Source organism: Gordionus sp. m RMFG-2023, chromosome 1 (assembly GCF_954871325.1).
Source record: "Gordionus sp. m RMFG-2023 chromosome 1, tfGorSpeb1-WG-v2, whole genome shotgun sequence".
NCBI lineage: Eukaryota > Metazoa > Nematomorpha > Gordioida > Chordodea > Parachordodidae > Gordionus > Gordionus sp. m RMFG-2023.
The window spans coordinates 62,889,175-62,912,513 of record NC_088775.1 but is presented as its reverse complement, the minus strand read 5'-3'; the positions used below and the strand labels follow the sequence as shown (position 1 = coordinate 62,912,513).

At 26.5% G+C, this 23,339-nt stretch overlaps 2 protein-coding genes across 2 annotated transcripts; one reads left to right on the top strand and one right to left on the bottom strand.

Moving 5' to 3' along the window:
* The first annotated feature begins 2,321 nt into the window (after window positions 1-2,321).
* Window positions 2,322-3,887, top strand: LOC135928291 (uncharacterized). The gene is made up of 3 exons (XM_065464711.1): window positions 2,322-2,989; window positions 3,071-3,629; window positions 3,669-3,887. Exons 1-3 carry the CDS (start codon window positions 2,322-2,324, stop codon window positions 3,885-3,887), a joined length of 1,446 nt encoding a protein of 481 aa, XP_065320783.1.
* A 14,420-nt stretch (window positions 3,888-18,307) lies between these two features.
* On the bottom strand, window positions 18,308-19,285 carry LOC135928280 (uncharacterized). Its single transcript, XM_065464702.1, has one exon. The coding sequence runs from the start codon at window positions 19,283-19,285 to the stop codon at window positions 18,308-18,310; it is 978 nt and encodes a 325-aa protein (XP_065320774.1).
* Window positions 19,286-23,339: the final 4,054 nt, after the last annotated feature.

The following is a 23,339-nucleotide window of genomic DNA, read 5'->3' as shown; positions in this document are numbered from 1 at the left end:
CGTAACTTTTGTAAGTGCAAAAAGCCTTTCTGTTATTTTACCATTATATATGTATCGTAGGCAAATGGTTGCTTGATCATAAACGCAAATGTCTTGAGTACTACTATCCATTTGCAAACTAAACCGTTTGTTATCAATCTCCTTTTTTATTAAATTCCTGATTTGATCAAGAACAGCATCAATAACTTTGTTGACAGTTGTTTTTGACAACAAGGTTATGAGAGAACCTCTTCTCTTCGATTTTGATTTGTTAGACAGTTTAAGCGTATCTATTCTACGTTTGCTTTTTAAAATAGCCTTCTCTAAATGATCTCTAAGTATTTGATCATTCTTTGATATAATACGGATCATTTCCAGGAAATTGCCATGATTTAAATTTTCATTATCAAAGAGGCTAAGTGTTTCGGTAGCATTTGATCCTCTGTATGGTAAGTTTTGTTTACCTAAAAACTTAATTATCTCAAATATTTGTTTAATTATGTAGATATTGTTATGAATTTGTCGATTTTTTTCACTTAATATTTTAACGCTAATTGAATTATTAAATGACTGGTTTTTTGAAGCTCTGAGGTAGGCATCGACAGCACTAATATGCCCTTTTGAATTTTCATGTATTTTAATAACTGAGTGCATGTGACGAAAATTTGTAGAGCCTGTTGTGAAAGTGTTTTCACATACTGCAAATGCCAGGCAGATTGAGCAGTACACAGCTTGGGCTTTATTGCATATAATTTTTATGGTAATCCATTTTCTAGGTATTTTTTCACTCATTACCATTCGATAATATAATTTATCATATTTGATGTTTATTGGTTGTATAGGATGTTGCATTAAAAATCTAAGTTTTTGAGGTATAGTGGCTGTTAATTGCAACTTAAAATTTTCATGTGTATGCATATCCAATTCTGATAATCCACTTTGAGAAATATCAGAAGGCATTATTGATGTAGTTGCTTCTGACAAGTGTGAGGATAGTGGCAATGATTGAACTGATGCCATAATACATGAAGATGTTGCAGATAAGGTAGTTGTTTCAGGTAGTGGTGAATGGGAGGCAGTTGTTGATATTTCTAAAAAAATAGTTTATTTACATGAAGTAATAGTATTTGAAATACTTGGTAGTGATTTATCAAAAAAAGATAATTTAAGTTGTTTTGGATCAGCACCAGCTGCTTTGAGACCAGTAGCATTTCTTAATTTTTCAGCTCCACCTTTAAATTTTCTTTTGGCATTTCTATGCATATATGAAAATATATCAATTCAACTAAAATAAAATTTATTATAATTTTTTTTAAAGAATTGTATTTTAACATAAAGCATAAAGTAATCTGTTATGTTACCGGCCAGTAATAATAAAAAATAACATTACTATCTTTGGGTTATGAAATATAAATAAGTTTTTTAAAAATATATCAATTCAACTAAAATAAAATTTATTATAATTTTTTTTAAAGAATTGTATTTTAATATAAAGCATAAAGTAATCTGTTATGTTACCAGCCAGTAATAATAATAAAAAAAAATTACTATCTTTGGGTTATGAAATATAAATAAGTTTTTTACTTTTGACTATTTATATACATCTCAATTTATGTGTAAAAATAGTATATAAAGTTGATTCTTTTCTTATATTATGTTTGTTTGCTAATGATCAGTAAATTGTTGTAATACAAATATTAGGCGCACAAAAGTTTCCTCTACAATAAATTAATGTATAAAAATATAATATAATAAATTAATGAAAACTTAGCTTTCACTCTACTCAGGCCCAAGATCAAAAGGATCAATGAATTAAGAACAATATAGTTTCCTATATTACAATAAATTAATGTATAAAAATATAATATAAATTAATGAAAACCTAGCTTTCACTCTACCTCTACTCAAGCCCAAGCTCAAAAGGATCAATGAATTAAGAACAAGAAATACAATCAATCACAATAGTTTCCTATATACAATAAATGGATGTATAAAAATTAATATAATAAATTAATGAAAACTTAGCTTTCACTCTACTCAAGCCCAAGCTCAAAAGGATCAATGAATTAAGAACAAGATAGTTTCCTATATACAATAAATTAATGTATAAAAATATAATATAAATTAATGAAAACTTAGCTTTAACTCTACTTAAGCCCAAGCTCAAAAGGATCAATTAAATACAATCAATCACAATAGTTTCCTAAATACAATAAATTAATGTAAAAAAATTAAATAAATAAATGAAAACTTAGCTTTCACTCTACTCAAGCCCAAGCTCAAAAGGATCTATGAATTAAGAAGAAGAAATACAATCAATCACTATCATTAAAAATAAATAAATGATAAGAGTAAATAATGTGAACAAAATAATTTTTTTTCCTACCGGCCTCTTTTTTGATATTTTCCTCTCATCGGCCTTAAAATCGACATTTTCTCGCGGCCTCGTCAAAATGCCCACTGGGTCTTATGGCCAGTCCGTCCCTGTCGGGAACGCCACTCTAGTACAAAGTACAAACACTAATGGCAAAAAACTAATAGAAATCTGTGAACACTTCAATTTGAAAATAGGAAATACCTTCTTCAATCATCCTAACCATCACACCATGACCTACAAAAGCCCATCTTTTGGCACTACCTCACAAATTGATTTCTTTGTAATTTCCAACAATATATTTAAGTGGGTGAAGGACATCAAAGTCGTCAGCAAACTGAACTTCACCTTATTTACGGACCATTACCCACTAGGATGCGAGCTAAGGATAAAAAATAGCATTTTTCCAAACCGAAATCAACATAGCCACCTTAACTCTACACACTTCATAATGAGGAAAGACTTGGCACAGCTGAATGATTTGGTTATAAAGGAAGAGTTCATCACCAATCTAACAACTTGGAGAAACACCCAAAATGGCATGATCAATCCTAATATAACTTGGAAGGATATGAAACTAAGTTTATCAAGCTGTATGAATTCATGCTTAAGACCACGAATTAAACGTAAAGAATGGCTATCCCCTTCAACAATACAGATAATTAAAAACTTAACAACAAATATCTCCTATAACCAATAAACTAAACACCACAGAAGGTACATAACTCACTGCATAAGAACAGATAAAAGATATTTTATTGCCAACTTATCTAGATCCATACAATATAGCTTTGACAACAATAATATTTACAACGCTTTCCAATCTCTTAAGTTACTCACTACCTTTAAATCCAATCCTCTACCAAGATTACACATTGAAAATAATAATATTATAACGGACCCCAGGGAACAATTAGCGATATGGACAGACCATTACATGAACATTTACAGAACAAGGTGGCCTAAACCATTATGTGACTATCCTTTCCAACCACCTAATCGGAACCTGAACAGAATAGATATAATCAATTCCATTAAAAGACTAAAAACCCATAAAGCAGCCGGAATCGATGGGATTTTTGCGGAACTTTGGAAGATAGATGCTGATTTAAGTGCTAGTCTACTGCTTCCCCTCTTTAATGAGATATGGAATACTGGCAATTTCCCAGAGGAATGGATGACCTCGATAATACTTAATTTCCCTAAAAATAAGAACCCGACTAGCCTGAAGGACTACAGAGGAATTGCACTGATCCCTTACCCTAAAAATGTTCACGTATATTATAGCCGTCAGGATTAAACCAATCATCGATAGAAACCTCTCATAGAAACCTCTCATAGAAACCTCTCAAACGCCATCACATCATATAGGAAGGGCAGGAACACGACGGAACTAACCATGGCGCTTAAGGTTATTCTGGAGAAAGCTAGAATGCATAAGTCCCCAATATTTGCCATAATGATTGATCTAAGTCAAGCCTTTGACTCCATCATACAGCATAAGATCTGGCCCTTACTGGAGGACATAGAATAGATAAACATCTGATTTCGCTTATAAAAATAATATACGATAATCATAACGTGATACCACAACATCTGAACTTAAAATCACAACCATTTAAGGCAACAGAGGACTGAAACAAGGTGCATTTTATCACCTATGCTATTTAATGTAATAATGAACGATATTCGGAATAAATCCTTCAAACAAGAACATGCTCTTAACCCTCGATATCTGAATCAACAATATGATAATAACATACACAACTCTCTAAATTTTCTATGCTATGCCGATGATGTATGCATATTAGCTAACTCTGAGTACAAATTAAGAAACTTGCTGTGATTGTTTGTCAAAAATTGCTTTGGATACGGACTGAAAGTCAACTACTCAAAGACAAAGTTAGTTGCATCCAATATCCTTCTATACAACAGCGACCCCTTTAACTTTGAGGATAATGTGGTAGAAACGGTCTCGGATTTTAAGTACCTAGGAACCAGAATAATGTCATTAGGCACCACCATTTTGGATACTAAGTCGAGGACCAACAAGGCCAGATCCCGATATCATCAGCTAACTAAATTATGGTCGTCCAACCAGTTATCTACGAACCTAAAAATAAAACTCTTTAAATCCATAATTCTACCCATCTTAACATACGGTTTGGAAACATGGCAGGACACTAAAAGCAACATCAACACATCCCAGACCTTCATAAACAAGTGCTTAAGAAGAATCACTAAAACTTACTATCCATACAACACCCCAAACACAACTCTCTGGAACAGGTGTGACATCCTACCTATCAAACGACTCATTCCTTTGAGGAGATTAGAATTACTCGGCCACTGCTTAAGACATTCACGAGAGAATATGATATTTTCGTCCATGAAGTGGACTCCGGATTATGAAAGGCGAAGAACCCCCAAATACTATTGGCTGGCAAAATGTCTGAAGGACATGGACTTGATCAATCTTACGTTTATAGATTTTCTTGCACTCAGCAAAAACAAGAAACATTTAAAGGAACATCTACAATACATGCTTAAATATGGTTTAAACTAGAGCAGGAATCGTGGAGGTATCAGACTATTTCTCGCACTGCCTTATTTCCAATCTCTTATCCCCAGTCTAATGACAACTTATGTTTTGGCGCAATTGGAATTATGGTTTAAATAAAAAGAGACGAGATAAGTATAATTATTATTTTATTTTTTTTCTAAATTTCCCCCTCCCCTTTATAACACCCTTTTTCCTTTCCCTACTGAATAAACGATTTTTGACGAAGTCAATGATAATCTTAAAACCATGAATATTAATAATGATAATAGTGAATAACATGGATTCCGAGCATCGTTTGCTTAATACAGACAAGGATCTATGGGGATACTTTTTGACTTAGAATGACAAATGGTTGAGGATAAAAGAAGGAATAAATCAGACGAAGACAATAAGCTCTTTAGGACAAGGGACTTCAGAAAGTGAGATTACAATTACAGAGAAGTTGAATACCTCAGGAATAGGACATGTTATATAGACATTGCGTTATCTTCCAAGGATATACTTACCAAACAGTAAGAATTTTTTTCCCATCTCTTAAATCTAACCAGGCGTCAGGTACATTATTATTAATATTAGCTACAATTCTTAACACTATCTTGCCGGTAACGGAACTAATAGATCCCCTCTTTCTTACTCGTCTCTTCTTTACTATGCTAGCTGACTACATAGTGGTACCGTCCACTATAATAAAACGGGTATACATCATGTATAGGATCTATATACTAGTGAATATACATGGTGCACGCTACACTCCTGGTGGGTGATGAATGAAAGAATGAATATCGGCGCTTGGAATCGGAATCTTTCTCGCATCCTTACAATAGGGTAGACATAAATAAAGCCAAGAAAATTCTAAAATTATAAATACAGTACCTCAAGGCAAAGGTAATTGGTTTTAATTAATATTTACATACACATTTTTGTTGAAAATTCTAAAATTAAGACGAAACCAAGCTAATTAAATATAAATACAGTACTTCAAGGTAAAGGTAATTGGTTTTAATTAATATTTACATACACATTTTTGTAGAAAATTATAAAATAGACTAAACCTCAAAAGTAGTGTTGTTAAACGGCTCGTTTTGAGCCAATTTTCTAAAACGGCTAACTCAATATTTTAGCTAGAAAAATATAGTTTAAGCCTTGAGATTTCGCTAATAGATGTCCAAACTAATGTTCCTTCTGCAAACAAAATCTTTAGGCTTGCTTATTAATATTCTAGAAGAAATATTGAGTTAGCCGTATTTAAAAATCGGCTCAAAACGAGCCGTTTAACAACACTACTCAAAAGCTATTTACATACCATTTTTGTAGAAAATTATAAAATAAAGACTAAACCTCAAAAGCTATTTACATACTATTTTTGTAGAAAATTATAAAATAAAGACTAAACCTCAAAAGCTATTTACATACCATTTTTGTAGAAAATTATAAAATAAAGACTAAACCTCAAAAGCTATTTATATACCATTTTTGTAGAAAATTATAAAATAAAGACTAACCTTAAAAGCTATTTACATACCATTTTTGTAGAAAATTATAAAATAAAGACTAAACCTCAAAAGCTATTTATATACCATTTTTGTAGAAAATTATAAAATAAAGACTAAACCTCAAAAGCTATTTATATACCATTTTTGTAGAAAATTATAAAATAAAGACTAAACCTTAAAAGCTATATACATACCATTTTTGTAGAAATATAAAATAAAGACTAAACCTCAAAAGCTATTTATATACCATTTTTGTAGAAAATTATAAAATAAAGACTAAACCTCAAAAGCTATTTACATACCATTTTTGTAGAAAATTATAAATAAAGACTAAACCTTAAAAGCTAATATCAAATATAAATACAGTACCTCAAGGCAAAGGTAATTGGTTTTAATTAATATTTACATATTAGTATTAGTAAGATTCTATCATAGTATTAGCAAGATTCTATATTATTAGAATATATTTTTCTGAACAAGGCCAAGGTAATTGGTTTTAATGATATATGGCAAATTTTTTTAAGAAATAGAACATTAGAAGAACAATAATTATTTTTAGTGGAAGAAGAGGAAGTATTTTACAAAATTATTTTTAAATTTTATTATAAATATTTAATCAAATTTTTCTTGGGTGGGTCTATTTATCGCTCGGCTGAAAATATCGCTCGGCTAGAAAATATCGCTCGGCTAACCACATAATAAATCATTTATTACTAAATATCGCTCGGCTAGTAAATGTCGCTCGACAAACCACATGATAAATTATTTATTACTAAATATCGCTCGACTGGGAAATATCGCTCAGCTAACCACATAATAAATCATTTATTACTAAATATCGCTCGATTGGGAAATGTGGCTCGGCTAACACATAATAAATCATTTATTATTTAAATTACGCTCGGCTAATTACATAATAAATTTTTTATTACTAAATATCGCTCGGCTTATATTTATGTATTAAATTTCCAAACATTTTCCAGTGGGTTTTCACTTTCCTAATATTAATTGAGAATTAATTAGTTTATAAATAAGATAAAGGTTTGGACAGGTGTAAAAAATTATCTATTAGATATTTTAGCTTCAATACTTTTATAAAATTAAAATTGCTCATAACATTTTTTATGTAAAAGAAATAATATTCTATCCGCTAGATGGCGTCTTTAAATTTTTTATTATAAAATTTAAAAATCATATTTTTGAATGTGTTAAATTGCGCCATATTCTATTAAATATTTTTAATTTTTTTATTATAAAATATAAAAATAATATTTTTGAATGCGTTTAATAAATTTTGCCTTATTGTATTAAGATATTATATAGGATAATCATAATTATCCAATATTTCTAGAATATCGAATATATTTCATCAATATATATCAGAGTTGTAAACCCCCCCCCTTCTAAAAAAATGGGTTCAGGTGAGAGTTCAGTGAAAAATCTCGTAGTCGTAAAAAACGGCTTTGACTAGTGCGGCTCAATAAGCCGTTTGAGCCGATTCTATATTTAAAAATATTTTATATATTATCAAATTTATAAAGAATTATACAAACTATTATTTTATATATATGATCCCCAGAGTTGTTAAAATACACTTTTTAAATGGATCTAGATGCAAATACACCCATTTTTTAAGTTTTAAATTTAATATAGGGGAAAATAAATCCTTGAAAAAAAAACCGGAAAAAAATTCCCGAATAATTTTTGTTTAAATTTTCAAAAATAACCCTGCCGCTAAAATAACGGAAATATTTCTAAAAAATTATATTCAGTATTTTCTGAAAGTTGAGTATTTATTCTCGACGTTTGAGGATTTTTTTTAGCATTATTTCTGTTTTAATTCTAAGCGATATAGGGCAATCTCAAAATATGAGAATTGATAAATCGGTTGGTAGCTTTGATACTTTATAATTTGGAAAGAAAACATGATAGATTTTTATAGAAATAGATGAAAATTATGATTTCAACTTTTGAAAAAAAAGATGGAAACAAATAATATTTTTATTATTTAATTTCTTTTGGGGAAAAAAAGGAAAGGGAGGGAAATACAATTGAAAGTTATGCTATTATGAGAAAAAAAAATATGTAAAAAACGGAAGTTATTAATATTAAAAAAAATAAAACTCAAATTTTAAGATGCCAGCCAGGCGGCAAAAGGATTCAAAAAGTATTAATAGTTAAAAATTAAAATAACATAATATCAATCACAATTCACTTCAAAATAATCATTTATTACACATCATAAATTTTTTTTTCTAATTCTTATTCACAATCACAATTCACTTCAAAATATAATCATTTATTTATTACATATCATCAATTTTTTTTCGAATTCATATTCACAATGGAGGATGCTATATTAAGGTTAATATTCATTTACTCTTCATATTTCCTTTACCTATGTAATGATTCACAAAATATAGTCAATTATTTTATTATGGTTTTTACTTTTTATTCAAATAAAGATACATAGGTTGTTACATGCTGTGACCCTATTAAAAAAGGGTTCGAGTTTATTTGCAAAAAATATCTGAACCAGGTTGGGATTCAGGTTCGGTGCCCAGAAAAAACTTAATTTAGTTAAAATAACAGATACAAATTTTTTATTAAAATTAATCTTATATTTAGTTTAAGAATTCACCGTAAAAATATTTATCATTTGGAGTTCTGGTGACCATCATTTAAAAAAATAATACGGAACTATATAATATCATTCTAGGGCCATAATTTAATAAAATTTGACAAATCGCTGTTTTTATTAGGAAATTAGACTGGTAGGGTAGTTTTTGAATTGTTTTAGAAAATATTAATATAAATATTAATTTTACCCAATGTTGTGTGCCGACTCTGAATATTCGCACAAGGGTTCAGACAGAGCACTCACATTTTCATACATCCAAATTGGAAATCAAAGATTTTGGCAATTTTATTTGATATCAAGAAATTTTATCAATTTTAATAAAACCTTGATATGGTTACATTTTATAAAAATCTTATTTGATTTAGGGTTATCTTCGTTCTTTTTATTTACTCAAGATTCATCACTTGAAAAAAAATTAATTTTTTCTTTTTTTGCAGATTAAAAAGAGATCCAGCTATGGCCTTAATAGAAAAAAATAAATTAAGAGATCCACAACCAATAACGTTAAAGAAAATATCAAAAGATTCAAGTGAAAAAATTATACAAATGGCGCAATCTCCAATCTTAGAAAATTATATTCCACAGAAAATTGAATCTGATGGTAATTGCTTTTACCGGGCGGTTTCATTGTCATTATATAAAACACAAATACATCATATTTTTTTAAGACTGATAACGGCAATAGAAATAATTATGAATCCTCAATATTATGATAAAAACCATCCTGATTTTTTCCAAAACTATAAAATTAATCCAAATATATGGGTGAATGAGTATTATGAGATACTCGATTCGGCTCTAAATATAAATGTTTGGGCTGAGCAAATTCATATATGCGCATTAAGTGCTGCTCTTGGCAAACCAATTTACGTATTTTGCCCATCAAATTCATTAAAGGCTTTTACCGATATCCTTTATGGCAGGGGTGTAAGCCAGAGTTTAAAGCCTCATATTTTAATCATGTGGACATCTATCATATGTCCAAATGATATATTTAATATTAGAATCAATCACTTTGTATCTCTCATACCAAATAATTATATTAATACATTAACAAAAAAACCCCAACTGTCCAACAATATCATAAAAGATTTATCATTTTCGATAGAAAAATATTTTAAAAAAACCATGTACCGAAGATATCCGATTAAAATCTTTACGTTTTTTTTAAACAATATTATAGCCGAAGGAGGTCATCCAAACTATGGGTTTTTTTTAAACATTGTAAAATCCATAAAAATTTTGCTTTCTCCCAATAATATATTGCACGAAATACCTTTAGGTATAAAATATAATATGTATTTTTTAATTTCTAATAATAATTTTACAAATTATAAGAATAAAAATTTATATATAGATGATTGTGGGCCATGGACAGGCTCAAAATCAAGCTCAAGAAAATTATATTATAATATATATAATGATATTGTTCAAGGTCCGTATATTTTTAAAGATGGCCTATTTAGGCAGGACACTCATCTAGGTGGTTCTAGAATTTTTAAAAAAATAGAACCTCAACCTTTAACCAAAAATATAATTGTTCTTTATAAATACTATAGTATTTTAAAGAGAAGTAAAGAGTATAAACGCCGAATTTTAAAAATTAATTTTATTGAAAAGCCTAATTACGATTTCAAAGATATATATTTAGTGGAATATATAGGACAATGGCCAGGTCCCGCTTGCCATGGGAATTCCAAAAAGATTGTAAATACTTATGTACGGACTTCAAATCAGTTATTATCAAACATTAGAAATTAAATAAAGGACAATCAAACATGTCGCAATATTTATAATAATTATATATTTCAAAAAGACCCAATTAAACCAAAAAATTTAAAACAAATTTATAACTTAAATTATAAACTTAAAAAAGATACAAAGGACCTCTAAATTTTGCGGATAATATTTTACAAATTTCTAATGATCTACATATTTCGCCATTTATCCAATCAATAATTCACATCAAAGAGAAAACACCATCGATAATTTGTTATCATTTTATTATTAAAACTATTAAGTTTTTGTCAAACCAATCTGACTTCTGTATATTAGGCGTTGATAAAACATTTAATTTGGGTGATCTATACCTAACTGCTATAGTATTTAAACATATAGCAGTTAAGAGATATAAAACAGATGAATCCCCTATATTTTTAGGACCAATATATTTGCATGGAGATTCTGATATGACCACTTATCATACTTTTTTCTCTCATTTGCATTCTGTATTTTAAAAAATAAAATAAATATTAAAAATATCATATTTGGTAGTGACCAAGAAAAGGCTATAGTAAAACCTATTCAGGAAATATTTAAATTTAATACTCATTTAATATGCACACGTCATTTAAAAGACAATATAAGAAAATATTTGTTGGAAAAACAAGGTGTAAATGCTGTTATGTCTAAAAAAATTATACAGGATATTTTTTCTTTTAATGGGATTATATTTTCTCGGAATGACCAAATATATAATGAAAAATTAAACGATTTATACAATTATTGTAATAATGAAAATTTAAATATTTTTTTGCCATATATAAAAAATAAATTTCAAAAAGTAATTTAAACATGTTTACATTCCCCTAAAAAATAAAATAATAAATTGTTTATGGACAAATAACAACTGCGAATCTATGAACCATGTTTTAAAATCATATATAAACTGGAAACAACGTCCTTTAAAAGAATTAATCGAAAAAATTAAGGATATCACAATGTTACAAGAAAAAGAATTTGAAAGATCCTTCTCAGGAAAAGGAGAATATTTTTTAAATAATGAATATCGCAATTATTTAATACCCGAATCGATAGATTGTCATGATACATTAAATAATTTACTTAATAGTCAAAGCAAAGATAAATTACATTCATTAGATAAAACTTTATCTGTTTTAAAACCAAAAGGCTCAAAAAGACCACATCAGCGACGTAGAATTAAAGCAGAAAGGACTCGATAAAATATTTTTTATAAATTTTAATTCCTTATTTTTCCCCAATTTTCCCCTGCTCATAATCTATTTCATCAATATATAATTTTATTATCCTAAATGTATATTTAAATCTTCTCTGCCGAACAAATTATATTTTATGAACGCAATAATTATATTATAATAACAGTATATATCAATTTGGTAAAAATAATTATGATTTATATATGAATGAATAAAATGAATTACCATCGTTATTAATTTATCTGATTAATAAAAATTGCAAAATTTAAAAAAGACTACTCATTTTTTACCAAAATATAGATAATGCTATAAAAAAAATCATAAATATTTTAGTCATCATGATAGAATATGGCGAAATTTATTAAACACATTCAAAAATATTATTTTTAAATTTTATAATTAAAAATTTAAAAACGCCATCTAGCGGATAGAATATTATTTCTTTTACTTTAATAAATAAAAAATGTTATGAGCAATTTTAATTTTATAAAAGTATTGAAGCTAAAATATCTAATAGATAATTTTTTACACCTGTCCAAACCTTTATCTTATTTATAAACTAATTAATTCTCAATTAATAATAGGAAAGTGAAAACCCACTGGAAAATGTTTGGAAATTTAATACATAAATATAAGCCGAGCGATATTTAGTAGTAAAAAATTTATTATGTAATTAGCCGAGCGTAATTTAAATAATAAATGATTTATTATGTGGTTAGCCGAGCCACATTTCCCAATCGAGCGATATTTAGTAAAAAATGATTTATTATGTGGTTAGCCGAGCCACATTTCCCAATCGAGCGATATTTAGTAAAAAATGATTTATTATGTGGTTAGCCGAGCGATATTTCCCAGTCGAGCGATATTTAGTAATAAATAATTTATCATGTGGTATGTCGAGCGATATTTACTAGCAGAGGGATATTTTTAGCCGAGCGATAAATAGACCCACCGGAACAATAATTATTTTGAGTGGAAGAAGAGAAAGTATTTTACAAAATTATTTTTAAATTTTATTATAAATATTTAATCAGTCACGACATTAGTGCCTCCTTTGATAAATCCTCGACAAGAAGTTGGAGACAGTAATGTGGGGATTTCTGGGAACTTGTTGGAAGAAAGTCAAATGTTCAATCCTCCACAAGAAGTTGGAGACAGTGATGTGGGGATAATTTGTACTTTTAGTTTATTCATAATTGCATATTGCTCTTCTTTAGATTTATCAGGATGGTGGTGAATATGTTTCAATGTAAATTTCATTTTATTACAAATTCAATTGTTTTTTAGATATTTTTATTATTAATTGTAAAAAATGCTAACATATAAAAATTGAATTTATTATTCTTTGTAAAAGTAAAATTAAATTGGAAGTTCTATATTTATATTGAGATTGAATGGTGTTATATCTGTGAGGAAAAGATTGGTGAAAAGGATTACATCTTTTCCATCTATGAAATTTTTTTCTCCATATTAATTAAGTTGTAGTTGTTTTAAAATGTCATATTACTATTTATTATTTATTATATTTTAATAAAGGATATTTTAAATTTTATTGTCATTTGAGAAAATCCATAATTTATAAAATTTGTAACATAAAATTTTATTATTCAAATTTTTTTTGTATCATGTCCATCTAAACAAGTATAAGGAAGGAGATAATTGATAAAAGAAATACAAAATTTAAATTTTGAATCCTTATTTTATTCAAATAATCATTTTTGAATATATATTGCTGATTTTTTTAACTAAAACAATTGATTAATTTATTATTAGACTTTTATATGTCTTGGTCAATCATAGGTTTTAATTAAATAGATTAATAAATTAATCCGGTAACAAATTATAAAATCTGCCTTCTAAAATATAAATATTTATATATTAATTTGTGCTGTAAAGTAATGTAAAAAAAAGTAACGTAGTTACTAACGTTGTAACCTTGAATTTTATTCATAAAAATATATATTTCAGAGGTGATTATAAGCAGTGAATATTATATATTTCAAATCTTACAATTATTATTTTGCTTATCAAATTTTTTTAAAATTTACAGATAAGAAATTATTATAATATATATAAATGGTATATAAAAAAATAAGTTATATTATTCAAATGAAACAATATGTTCTCCAAGAAAAAATTAAGTAAGTCTCTTCTCTCTTTTAAAAAATCACATAAATTTTTCAAAATATTTTGTTTTGTTTGGTATCTACGATTTTTTTTGGGAGTGTATGTCTGAATCCTCCATTGGCCGATTTGTCCAGGTCGACTGTTATTTCCATCATCATCTTTTCAAAATATTTTGTTTTGTATGTTATCTACGATTTTTTAGGAGGTATGCCTGATTCCTCCATTGGCCGATTTGTCCATGTCGACTCCATCATCATCTTTTCAATTAGTTCCTATATCTTAGGTTTTTTTGTGGAAAATTTATTATGTTTTCTTTCTTTTCCTGGAAATTATTTTCCTCTTACGATTATTTTTATTCATAATAAAATAGTGGCGCCACTATGGGTAGGATAAAGAGTATGTTTACAGAATAATTTTTTTTTTAAAGTTAAAGAATAAAAAAAACATTTTTTTTCTATATACAAACAGGCAACGCTGTCATTCCCTTAGTTGTGATGATTTAATGAAACATGTTATCTTATCCATATAAAATTATTTTCTTTGCAAAAATAATTAAAATAAAACACTTGGAGACAATTATTTTTTTTTATGTACGATATCATATTTTAAGAAAAGAAAAATAAAGAAATAAAATTTTCGTGTTTCAAGAGAAAAAAATAATTGAAGTAAAAAAAAATAGATACATTAAAACGTAGTTGTTTGTTGTTGTAATACCTGAGTGTTGTTTTGATAGTTAAGTAACTATATATAAACTAATAATTATATAAGATGATTTAACATAGTCTGGAAGAGAAAAAATAGTTAAATCAAACAAACAGCCAAAATCATCGCAATTTGAACAAATATTTGAATGCTTAGTTAGAAAATGGAATTAATGTAGAAAAAAATAATAAACCTACTAATTTATAATTAAATTTAAATGTATAATAAAATTTGAAAGATTAGTAAATGAGATTTATTTTTTCTTAGTTTACCCAAGAGTAGAACTAAGCAAATTCAATTTAATTAAATCATAACTAAACCTGAGTAAAAGATTTTTTATCCCGTAGCTGACTTGGGCTATGCTATTTAAAAATTATAAACAACTCCGGGTCTGGACCCCATATGGCTCGAATTTTCTACAAGAGCTTGGAGGGAGAAGTTACTTCAAAATATATTTTTTTATCTACCTGATTGATTAAATTTGAGGAGGCATCTTATAATATTCGTTTTTCTCTCCCTTTTCTCATTATATACTATGTGTCCGCTTTAGACTCAAAATATTCTTTAAAATATTTAAAAAATAAAAACATTTAATTGTACTATAAAATTATTTATTTTTTATTACTGTTGACATTGAAATAACGATGTACACTCTAAAATTATTTTAAAAATTACATTTTCTAAGTGTAAGCTATTATGGAATAAAATGGGGGCAATCTTCAAACTCTGCAGCCATTTTTAAGGGAAGCATGGGAAAGAAGGAAATTAATAGATAGTCATATTAAGGATAATTGCATATGACGACTCTTATGACATATCTGAATTACAAAGATTTTTAGATAAAGACAAGTCGTTCAATGCGCGTTTCTTTTTAAGGTAACCGTAACGGGTTCCCTTTTTCAGATGTAACGGGTAACTGTAACGCGTTTCTTTTTTGTAGTAACGTTTACAGCACTAGAAGTAATTAAAAAATTTTAATATGATATACTGGATTTTGTTAACTTTTCAATTTTTAACTATCCACTTAAAGATCTTCATAAATATAAACACATTCCACTAACTATGTAAAATTTATTTTTGGGTTCAGAAATTTCAGATTAATCTTTTATACCTAACAATTAACATAAGCCAGATAGTCTACATTCTGTTATTAACAATAATCATTTATATTAATTAATTATTATTGTTAATATGACCGATTAATACTAACCTTTAAATTGTTTTTTTTATGTTGATATAAGTTGATTTTTTTATTAATTGTGTAGATTGATTTTAATTATACAAATTTTTATATATTAATATGAAAATTATTATATAAACCTGATTTTTTTAGTTTGATAAAAAAAATGTAAAATTTTAAAATATATTATATAAAATTAAATTAATAATTTAAAATAAAATAAACAATCTTTATATTAAAAAACTTTATGGTTACATTTTTTTATTTAGAAAACTCGTATCATTACATCATTTATCCTAAAAAACTTTATGGTGGCAGAACTTTATTAATTATAAATTAACCAATTATTTTAGCGAATTTAAATACATTCTTCCTATATTTTATTTTATATTAGTTTATATATATTTAAGGTTTTTAATAATACTTTATTTATATATTTAAATATTACTTTTTAAATATTTTATAATATATTGCATAAATTATCATATAACGATTTTAATTATTTATATTTAAATATTTCTTTATATATAATTTAATATTACCTTATATATATATTTAAATATTACTTTATATATATATTTAAATATTACTTTATATATAATTTAATATTACCTTATATTTATATTTAAATAACTTTATATATATATTTAAATATTACTTTAGATATATTTAAATATTTTATAATATATTGCACAAATTATCATATAAATATTTTAATTATTTATATTTAAATATTTCTTTATATATAATTTAATATTACCTTATATATAAATTTAAATATTACTTTATATATATATATTTAAATATTACTTTAGATATATATAATTATTTATTAAATATTACTTTATATATAATTTAATATTTTAATTATTTATTAAATATTACTTTATATATAATTTAATATTACCTTATATATATATTTAAATATTACTTTAGATATATTTGAATATTTTATATTTAATTAAATATTCATAAATATATATTGCATAAATTATAATATAAATATTTTAAAATTTATTAAATTGAAATGTTAAATGTGTCTTGTTTGTATTCACCATCTTTCTTTCATTTGACTCCAAACAGCTGTGGGAATATTTCGGCCCCGAACCAAAAAAATTTATTAAAAAAATATATAACACAAAAAATAAAAAAAATTAGCTATCAAAATATATAAAATATATTTTAAAAAAAATATAAAATAAATTTATAATAATAAATTAATATTAAATAATAATAAATAAATCTAAAATAAATAATAAATTTATTAATTTGTAAAATAGAATACATCGCCTATTTAACCCGGCAATGTGCACATTGCCGAAATAACAAAATTACCCTGCCTACCACTACCTCACATTGCCGAATATTTCACATTGCCGCTACCATATATATGAGATAGTAATAAATATTAACAAATATAAATTAATATTAACAATAATATTTTTGAAAAATATAATCCGGCATCTGCATTTTTTGGCTTTGGGGGGGGGGGGGGGGGGATTCGTTTTCCTGCCCCCCTTCCCGCTGCGTACGCCAATGTTGCATTGAACGACATATATATAGAGAGAAAAATAGAAATAAAAATTATTATTACGTTTTATATTTTTTTAGAAAAAAAAAAGAAATAAAAATTATTCTTATTCTTACCACGATTAAAAAAGGAAAAAAGTGTTTTAAACGGAAAAAAAAAATATATATATAACAAAAAGGAAAAAGGCGTGATTTTACGTGATACGTGATAAAAGCGTTTTCGCCCTCTGGTTGTGGATACAACAGAGCTACGCTAGGTTTTCCTCAAAAATCCATCAAACTGGATAGTTAATTAAGGGGAGAAAAAATGAGGAGCCCTTCAAACGTTTGTGGGCAAGCCGCACGTACTTGTACGCACAACAGTCCGAGAACTGTTGCTTAAACGTCTATAGGCTAATAGACAAAAGAAATGGGCAAAACAAAAGCCTATACCCAAGAACTGCAAAAATAATTTAATTACTTTAAAGGTGGGTGGTGGCTAAGTTTAAATTTAACATCTTTAATGTAAGCCTTGATAATTACTATCAATAATTGAGAATGTGTTTATATCAATTGAAATTAGAATTTATTCATGAAAATAAGAAAAAGCTAATAGGTTTACCGCTAATTGTTTAAATAGATGAAAATTCCAGTGAATGGCAAAAACAAGTCAGTAATAGGTTTATGACTAAAGAAGAAGTAAGATTGAGAAGAAAAAGAAAAGTAGACAAGGAGAAGAGGAGATAAAAAGATATAGTAAAATAATCTGATTTTGGAGAAGTTTATGGGAGATTTAAATAATTTGATTTGATTTTAAGCAGTTTCTTTATTGATCTCTTATTCTTATTTAGCCTTAGAAACTGTTTAGTGTTTAAGTTCATATCCATGATGTCTTTCATTGCCCTATAGTACCATAATCTTTTAAACCTTCCATAGGATTTGCCGTTAAAGGAGTATAGCCAATTTATGGCATCAAGGACTAGGCTTTTATTGGTATGATTCCTCAGAATATGCGCGAAGAAGGTTATACGCTTTTTCTTTAGAGTTACTTGTACCGGAGTATGTTTAGACCTTCTCCAAAGGTTGTCGTTCGAAATGATGTTGGGGTTAAAGACGCCATTGATTATTCTTAAGCATTTATTAACAAACGTTTGCAATCTCTTTGTCTCCGTCTTAGTTATCTCCCATGTATCACCCCCGTAAAGGAGGATTGGAATGATAGAAGAGTTGAAAATTCTTAGCCTAGTGAACACCGATATCTCCCTAGTTCTCCATAGCTTAAAATATTTGTAGAAAGCAGCTCTAGAATTCTGAATTCGGAATCTCAGTTCATCTTTATAACTGCCTTTATTGTCGATGTTCACTCCAAGATATTTATAGGAAGACACTACTTTGATAACTTTTCCTCCAACTAACCAATCTCCCAGAGGGGGAGCATGTGGCATGATCACAGCCTTATCGAAGTTAATATCTAATCCAACCTTAAGACTAAAAGTGTTTAGTATCAAGACCAAATTGTTAGCCTCCTCCAAGTTTTTTGCAATCAAGACCAAGTCATCAGCATAACTAATCGCCCTGTTTTCCAAAAACCACGGCTGATTGGATCCAAGTTCTAGAAGATTGGCTGCCCCTAATATATCAGTAATTACTCTATTCATTACTATATAGAACAGTAGAGGAGAGGCGACACGGCCTTGCTTAACTCCTTTTTTTGTCCTGAAAGGAGGTGAAACATTATTTAAGATTTTAAATGAAGCCATGAGTTACTATAATGCACCCCTAAAATCTTGATAATATTGGCTTATATATCGCATCTCGCTAGGATAGCCCACAAGGTATCATGAGTGATGCTGTCGAAAGCGCGTTTGAAATCAATGAATATAAAATAAAAAGATAATTTATATTTTTCACACTTTTGTACAATTATCTTCAGCGCCAAGATTGGTTCGTTTATATTTCTGTTTGGGCGATATGCACAAATGTATTTGGATAATAGGATAAGGGAGGATGCTAGGATTCGGTTTTTTAAAAGGATCATAGTGAAAGAAAAATATAAGTTAAAGAAAAATTAAAAATACCAGACTAAGTGGAAACTTGTTAGTATATTATCTTCATATTTATAATTTTGTATATTTTTATAATAAAAATTATTATGTTTAATGAATTTTTATAAAATGTGATTTAAGTCATTTAAGCAGTTTAAATACAAATCAAAACAACACTTTTTAGTGCATTTTTTATTGAATATTTATAAATAAATGCTATAACTTTGATAAATTTAAACATTCATAAGATAAGTTAATGGTAATTAAAAAATAAATGTATATGAAAATTTTGGAATAAGGGTTTCATAATTAATTTGTGTAGCAGTCAGCCTTATCAATTTGTATAGTATTAGTAATATTAGTTTCTGAGGATTTATCTAAGTGTTTAAATTTGGAACTCATGAAACTTATCTTCAAATAATATAAAAAGAATTAGTAAATCATTCACATCAAATATTTTATATATTATAAATTGAAAATAAATGTATGATTCGGGACATGTTTCGTATCTCTCAAAACTCACGAAAGTTTTGCGATTCGCAAAACTTTTGAGGAATTTTTTTTTTAATTTTAGGACACAGCCTTATGTATATTTATTTTACATTATTATAATATTTTCTAAATAATTTTTTTTTAAACAATGCAAATGCACAACACATTTTATTCTTTTTTAAAATAGATTTATTGTATTTTAAAAGATTTTTTGTAAAAATAAAGGAACACCCAAAGTTTTAATTATTTTAAATCTTTTTAAATAATAAAGCCAATTTTATTATTTTTACTTTAAATAAAAGAATTTTTTAAAATATGGTATCTTAATTATGGAAATATTTTACAAAAGACAAAGATAATTTAAAAAATGCGTTATCTGCGAAATCATCTGAGTTTACCTTCTGTACGGCAGGGGATATAGATACTCCATATCGTAAAAGCTTATTGCCAGAAAATCTAGAGGCTCTCGTATTTATCAAAAAAAATCTAATATTATAATTTTATATATTAAATACAATTTTATAATTCATATCAACATAAAATAGATATATTATCAAATATATGTTTTTTTAATTATAGTCTTAATTGTAGAAATAAAAAAAATTAAATTAAATGCTAATTTGATTTTTTGCATAAAAAATATTGATTTCTTAATTACGGTTCAAAGGGGGGTGGTGAAAAATCAATATAAATATCGAATCAGTATCGGATCGGTTTTGAAGCAATATCGGATGGGATCGGTGAAAAAATGTGGAACGGCACAGTCCTAAATATAAGCAACTAAACTATACTACAGTATTGGGCTGGGAACCAACATTAAAAACCCAAGATTAACAAAATATTGGTATTGGTTCTTGAGTTTTTTATATCTTCTAATTCTTGTTTTAGTTTTGCTATTGGTTTGACTATAATTGTTAATAAATTTAAAGAATAGAAAATAGTGATTTTAAAAAACTTTGTTTAAATAATATATATATATATATGAATAGTGGCGTAGCCAGGATTTATCCAATAACAAAATTTTACAGAGAATTTCATTATAGATTTAATTTATTATTAAAATACTATATATAACATCCCATTATTTAACCAGCTGTGTTGAGCACTAAGCGCTCTTGTTTGTCTGATCAAAATTTTGAAATTAATTGTTGCTAAAAATAAATAAAAAATTGTTACATAAAGATGTTATCTTATAATATATTATTTTTATATAATTTTATTTATATTATAATTAAATATATTAATAATTTTTTAAAACGATCTTATATCTTTTTGTATTGTTTTATTTTATTATATATTGTCGGAAAAGAATAAATATTATTTTTATATATATTTAATTTTTTTAAGTAACGAGTAGCCCGTTTTTTGAAAAGTCGGTAAAGCGCGTTCCCTTTTTGAAAAGGTAACGAGTAACGGTAACGCGCTTCTTTTTTGTAGTAACGTTTACAGCACTACTTTTTATTTTTACGCTACTCTTTTTTAAAAATTGTAATTTGTTTTATTTTGGCTGAAAATTGCAATTAAAATATGTCCTGCTTTACTGTTGATAATCATAGTGTCAACATTTTATATAGAATCATTAAGTGCTCCAAGTAAATTCAACAGATTAACTAATGAAGTAAAAAAGCTCAAAATAATTTGAGATATATAATATGATACCGAATCATTTGTTCCTGAGTTTAAAAAAAAATTTCAAGTTCTGAAAATTTATTTTCATTAATTAAGACATTCATAAATTTCGAACATGAATTTAAACGAAGTATATCTTTGTGACATTTAGATGAAATGATAAAAAGAAGCAATTATCATCAACCGACATTATATGGGCGGGTTAAATGATCTGAACTGATATTAATAAAGTAGATGCTATAAAAATAGCAAAATAATTATATATTGAAAATATAATGTCAGTAATCATGAATGCCTCAAACTCGATACATCAAAAATAACTATTAATCCCATCAAAAAAAGAACGATTTTTTTAAAATCAAATAAAAATCATTGATAACCCTAGAATTCCATCATAAATAATTTAGATTAATTTAGAATAATACGAATAATTACGAATAATTTTAATCTAATAATAAAAATTCTTATTATTCATATTCGATTCGAATACTTCTGCTATTCGTATAAAATACGAATCGGATATCGAATAACAAAGAATTCGTTTTAGTCCTAGGAATGATTGATTTAGAAAGTCTTTCTGTTGAAAGCAGAGTTGTACATTTGCTCAAAATAAAAAGATCTTCAAAGATCTAAGATCGTAAAATTTGAAGATCTTTTACTTTTAAAAATTTTGAGCAACGATCTTCAAAGATCGAGATCTTTTGAAGATCTTTTATTTTTAAAATTTTTTTAACAGCGATCTTCAAAGATCTAGATCTTTGAAGATCTTTTATTTAAAAATATTTTTGATCAACGATCTTCAAAGATCTTCATATTTTATAATGTTTTATTTTTTTGATATTATTTTTTGAAGTAAATGGATTAATAAGCATAAGCATGTTAAATTAAAATAAAAATTTAATAAAGATGTACCGACAATTTTCATAATCGTTATTTTAAACTTTTTTCGACATATATGGGTAAAAAAAAATTTATATAAAAAAAAATTTATATTATAATTTCAATGAAGATGTAATGTATTAAAAAGTGGAAATTGTAATAATCGTTATTTTTAACTTATTTGATTTATTATATCCTAAATTAAATAGGTTATAATTTTTAATATTAAGATGTAAAAATAAAATTTCAATGAAGATGTACCATAGAAAAGTGACAATTGTTATAATCGTTATTTTTGAAATTTTTTTTAAAGCATAGCATAAATATTATATTGTTAACATGTTAAATTAAAATTTCTGTGAAGATGAACCACAGGAAAGTGACAATTATCATAATCGTTATTATTGAACTTTTTAAAATTTTTTTAAAGCAAATGGGTAAAAATAGATATTGTTAATATGTTTTAAATTAAAATTTCAGTGAAGATGTACCACAGGAAAATGACAATTGTCATAATCGTTATTTTTGAACTTTTTTGAATTTTTTTAAAGCAAATGGATAAAAGAAGATATTGTTAACATGTTAAATTAAAATTTCAGTGAAGATGTACTACAGGAAAGTGACAATTGTCATAATCCTTATTTTTGAACTTTTTTAATTTTTTTTAAAGCAAATGGGTAAAATAGATATTGTTAACATGTTAAATTAAAATTTCAGTGAAGATGTACTACAGGAAAGTGACAATTGTCATAATCGTTATTTTTGAACT